The sequence below is a fragment of the Engraulis encrasicolus genome, chromosome 15, assembly GCF_034702125.1.
Source record: "Engraulis encrasicolus isolate BLACKSEA-1 chromosome 15, IST_EnEncr_1.0, whole genome shotgun sequence".
Taxonomy (NCBI): Eukaryota; Metazoa; Chordata; class Actinopteri; order Clupeiformes; family Engraulidae; genus Engraulis; species Engraulis encrasicolus.
The window spans coordinates 48,088,932-48,093,931 of NC_085871.1; the positions used below are offsets into that span (position 1 = coordinate 48,088,932).

The following is a 5,000-nucleotide window of genomic DNA, read 5'->3' on the forward strand; positions in this document are numbered from 1 at the left end:
CAGGCAAATACTGGGTCATAGTTGTATTCATGAATATGGCCATGGCAACTTCCCACCCCACCCATCATTCTCCATAACTGTGGTACCCTGGCCATGTTACCACCCCACCCTCCCATCGTTCACCATGACTGGAGTGCCTTGAGCATGATACTATGGCGCTATGCTGTATTGGGAAAATGGTTTGCGGTGGTCCTTTGAAAGTGTGGGCATTAATAAAATTTCAGAGTACGCAGTGCTATGTTACAATGATAGTGTGCAAGGTGGGCTTTTTACTGTATCTCTTGATGAGCCAATGATAAATATAGCATTGGTCAGTCTTTAAAAAAATATTTTGCACCAAGTAGCACAGCAAACAAGCAGCACTACAAGCTAGCTCTCAAAGCAATGCCTAATTTGCAGCAGGCACATTATATGCAACAATGCCACCAATGATGCCACATACAGCAAGCTTTCACAAAGAGGAAAGTGTGCAAGCATGTGTGCAAGCATGTAAGCAAGCTTGTAGGCAAACAAGTGCTATGCTGTGCCATGCAGGCCAGCCAGCAGGCAGGCAAGCAACTGAAGTGTTGATAGTCCAGATTTATATACAGGTGCAAGAGTACCATGTGACCAGAGTCATCAGGCCCTTGCCAGGTGACGCCCGTAATTGAATAATGGCATAACAGCCCTACTCAGGTGAGGCCAGGCACTGATTAGCAGATTGGTTTAGATGGGGCTGCTTGTTGCAAGAGTGTTACAAGTTCTTAAAATGTTTCAGCCATTCACACTTTCATCACTATCAAAATGCATGTGCTACACACACTTGCTGCATTTCCTTAGAAATTGTTTCATCATGCTTGATAGTATCAGATAATCTTTAACCAGTCAGAATGACTTCAGTTCTTCAGGTGGTATTGAAGTTTGATGGTGATCACGGACAAGTGGAGGATGAATGGGTTTCAATGGTGCTGCCTAAAATAACTTGTTATTTTCTAGAGATGCACCGGATCCGGTTCCGGTTCCGGATCCGTCAGGATAATAGAGTTTTTCACAGGGTCCGGGTCCGGCAGGATCTTAAGCAGTGGATCCGGTATCCGGCATGTTACCTAAAAATCAGGGTCTGGTGCATGTCTAGCCTAGGCTTTTCAGTCTTTCACAACCCCAATCACTGCATGGAGTGAAATCCCTTTGGAAGCGGCTATTGCAGGCAGTGTGGCAATAAGCCAATGAGTCTAAAAAATAGTTTGCGCCAACGTAATAAAAAGGGCCCACATGTGCGAGTAGACTATATGTTTCGACCCTTTTGTAGGCTCCGGTATCCGGTTCCGGATCCGGCAGGATCTTATTCAGTGGATCTGGTATCCGGCAGGATCCTTAAAATCAGGATCCGGTGCATCTCTAGTTTTTTCCACAACGGCGAATACTGCTATTGTGCAGTACTTACTGTTTATGCTCAATATGTGACTCAAAGTAATATTTTCACAGTAGTTGTCTGTTTTTTCGAAAAACAGTAGAATGCTGTTGCAGAATTGCCGTAAATAAACAGCTATTTGTTACAGTGTGTAAGTGAAAGTGCTTGTGGGACTAGCAGCCACAAGCCTCCAGGAAGAGATGTGTCTTAAGGTGTTGCTTAAACATGGCCAGTGAAGGGGCATTCTGGATGTGGTCAGGCAGATTGTTCCAAAGAATGGGAGCAGCGACATGGAAGGCTCTGTCACTGGTGGCCTTGAGCCTGGCACGAGGGACGATCAGCTGGCCCTTGGAAGAGGACCGAAGGGATCTTGATGGGTCATAGGGGTGAAGGAGGTCTGTGAGGTAGTGGGGTGCCAGACCATGGAGGGACTTGAAGGTTAGGAGGAGGACTTTGTAGGTAATGCGTGACTTGATGGGGAGCCAGTGAAGCTGCTTGAGTATGGGGGTGATGTGCTGCCAGGGTCTAGTGCCTGTTATGATCCTGGCAGCAGAGTTCTGCACATATTGCAGTCTGTCTAGGGCCTTGTTGGGTAGACCAAGCAGGATGGCATTGCAATAGTCCAGACGGGAGGAGATGAAGGAGTGAGTGAGCGTCTCCGTAACTGTCTTAGAAAGAGAAGGCCTGAGTCTGGAGATGTTTCGGAGATGATAGAATGCCGATTTGGTGACTTTTTTGATGTGGGAGTGAAGTGAAAGTGATGAATCCAAGATGACACCCAGGTTACGTACTGCAGGGGATGGGGTGATGGTGCATCCATCGATGTCCAGGTGGAGATCTCCAACCTTCCTTTGCAGCATTGCTGGTGCCACCACCATGAGCTCAGTTTTATTGCTGTTCAGTATAACCTTACTGGCACCAAAATGGTGAGGGCCGAGTCTTGATTGGTTACCTTCGACCTTGCATTGTCCTGGCATTGTCATAGCAATATATTGTAGGCAAAATATTGTAAATATGCAGGCAAAATATTGATGTAGGCTCATGTAGTTCATGTGACCTGTTAAAGTTACACAGACAAGCATTTAAACTCAGACGCATGCACGCACACAGCTAAGCCTATAGACACAAGTAAAAACACTTGGTCCTCCAGCCCCCTCTTAGTCTTGGCTCCGTATCAGGGTCTCAATGATCTGAGGATTTCAGAAGATCATAATAGATATGCAGAGAGTGACTACATACACACGCATGCACACAAGAACACACATGCACATACGCGCTACCCGCACGCACACACACACGAGCACGCACACACACACACACACACACACACACACACACACACACACACACACACACACACACACACACACACACACACACTACACACTACACACACACACACACACACACACACACACACACACACACACACACACACACACACACACACACACACACACACACACACACACACACACACACACACACACACACACACACACACACACGTACGCAGGCAAGGTTAGTGGTAATCCAGACAGGATCATTTGGGGAATAATAAAGATGGAGGATGGAGTTTAAATCTGTATCAGTAGGTCACACACACACAGGAAAATAGAGCGGTATTAAAGGAAGTGGGCCCTTTAGAGCGTGTGATCACACACACACACACACACCCACACACACACACACACACACTGGAAAATAATTTGATGTGAGTGTCTCGGTGGATTTATCCTGCTGCTCAAACTTTTCACACTTTTTTCACATTTTTTACATATACTTTACATGTCTGTTAAATTCACACGATTGCTGTAATAGTACATCCTTTTCCTAAATGGACATAAGAGCCTCTTTGTGCTCATGGGCCACTGGCGGTCCTGTTCTCTCATGAAAGGGATAGTTTGGGATTTTCAACATGAATCTGTATGGAATCCCAGACAGCAGTGTCGTGCAACCACGCTGACTTATTCCCAACAGTGTCCTGTGACCAGAGTTCTTGTTCTTGTTCAGTGTTGGCCAAAAGGAAAGTAGTCTTACGCACAGTTTGCATCACAAAACCATGAAGACTGTTTTTTCCTGCATGTGACCGCTCATGACCTGGATGGACCTGTTGACGTTCACATTGTCGTCACGTTTCACAGAGAAAAAGCAAGAATTTTCAAGTTCACATTGTGAACCAACTTTTCAGTTCCCGAACATATAGATTCTCGGCGTGAACATGCCAGCCGGTTCGAGCAGGTTCAGGAGTGGCCAATGGCCTGGTTCTCTATCAGCCTGAACACGCCTTTTGTGTACTGTAAAGTATATACTATACCCAGGGAAGCCGAAAGGGGGGGCAAAGGGGCCAGTTGGTCCGGGTTCAGGAAGAGAGGGCACCAAGAATTGGGTCCTCAGTAAACTGTATGTAGTGGATGGGGGGCCTCTCAGATGACATTGCCCTGGGCCTGGCCAAAGCAGTCAGTGACCCTGACTATAAGTACCTACTGTATACCACATTGCAGGATTTTTGTCTAATCATAATCTTTGTTGTTATTCATGTTTCAGGGCCAAGTATTTCCGGGGCAGGAAGCTGAATGGAGAATACGACATCCGCGTGGAGCAGGTGAGTGATTACATTACATTACATTACATTACATAACATTACATTGCATTACATTACATTACATTACATTACATTACATAACATCACATTATTACATTACATTACATTACATTACATTACATTACATAACATTACATTACATTACATTACATTACATTACATTACATTACATTACATTACATTACATTACATAGCATTACATTACATTACATTACATTACATTACATTACATTACATTACATTACATAACATAACATAACATAACATTGCATTACATTACATTACATTACATTACATTACATAACATTACATTGCATTACATTACATTACATTACATAACATTACTTTACATTTCATTACATTACACTACATTGCATTACATTACATACATTACATTCCATTACATTGCATTACATTACATACATTACATTCCATTACATTGCATTACATTGCATTACATTACATTACATAACATTACATTACATCATATTACATTGCATTACATTACATTACATTACATTACATTGCATTACATTACATTACATTACATTACATTACATTGCATTGCATTGCATTACATTACATTACATTACATTACATTACATTGCATTACATTACATTGCATTACATTCCACTTGGACACTTTTATCCAAAGTGATTTACAGTTAGGTGAGTACCAGGACCAAGACATGAATGATATTATATGTAGTGCAGGGCTCTAAATTAACACCAAGGCATGAATGGTATACATTACATTACACTTAGCTGACGCTTTCATACAAAGCGACTTACAGTTAGGTACATGGTATTGGTTACAGTCCCTGGAGCAGTGTGGGGTTAGGTGTCTTGCTCAAGGGCACCTCAGCAATGGAGAGCAGTAAGGAGTGGAAGGGTGGGATTTGAACCTGCAACCCTCTGATCTAAAGCCCATTTCCTTACCTGTTAGGCCATGGCTGCCCCAAGACATGAATGACATTATACAGTACATAGTTAACCGGGTTCTAA

The 5,000-nt window shown here is 43.3% G+C and overlaps 1 protein-coding gene across 1 annotated transcript in view; it reads left to right on the plus strand.

Annotated features, from left to right (window-relative positions):
- Positions 1–5,000, plus strand: part of LOC134464126 (synapsin-3-like) — a 304,168-nt gene that overhangs the window by 34,113 nt on the left and 265,055 nt on the right. Inside the window, exon 5 of the mRNA XM_063217584.1 lies at positions 3,938–3,995. Within this exon, the coding sequence (XP_063073654.1) occupies positions 3,938–3,995 (58 nt within the window). The remainder of the gene's footprint in view (positions 1–3,937; positions 3,996–5,000) is intronic.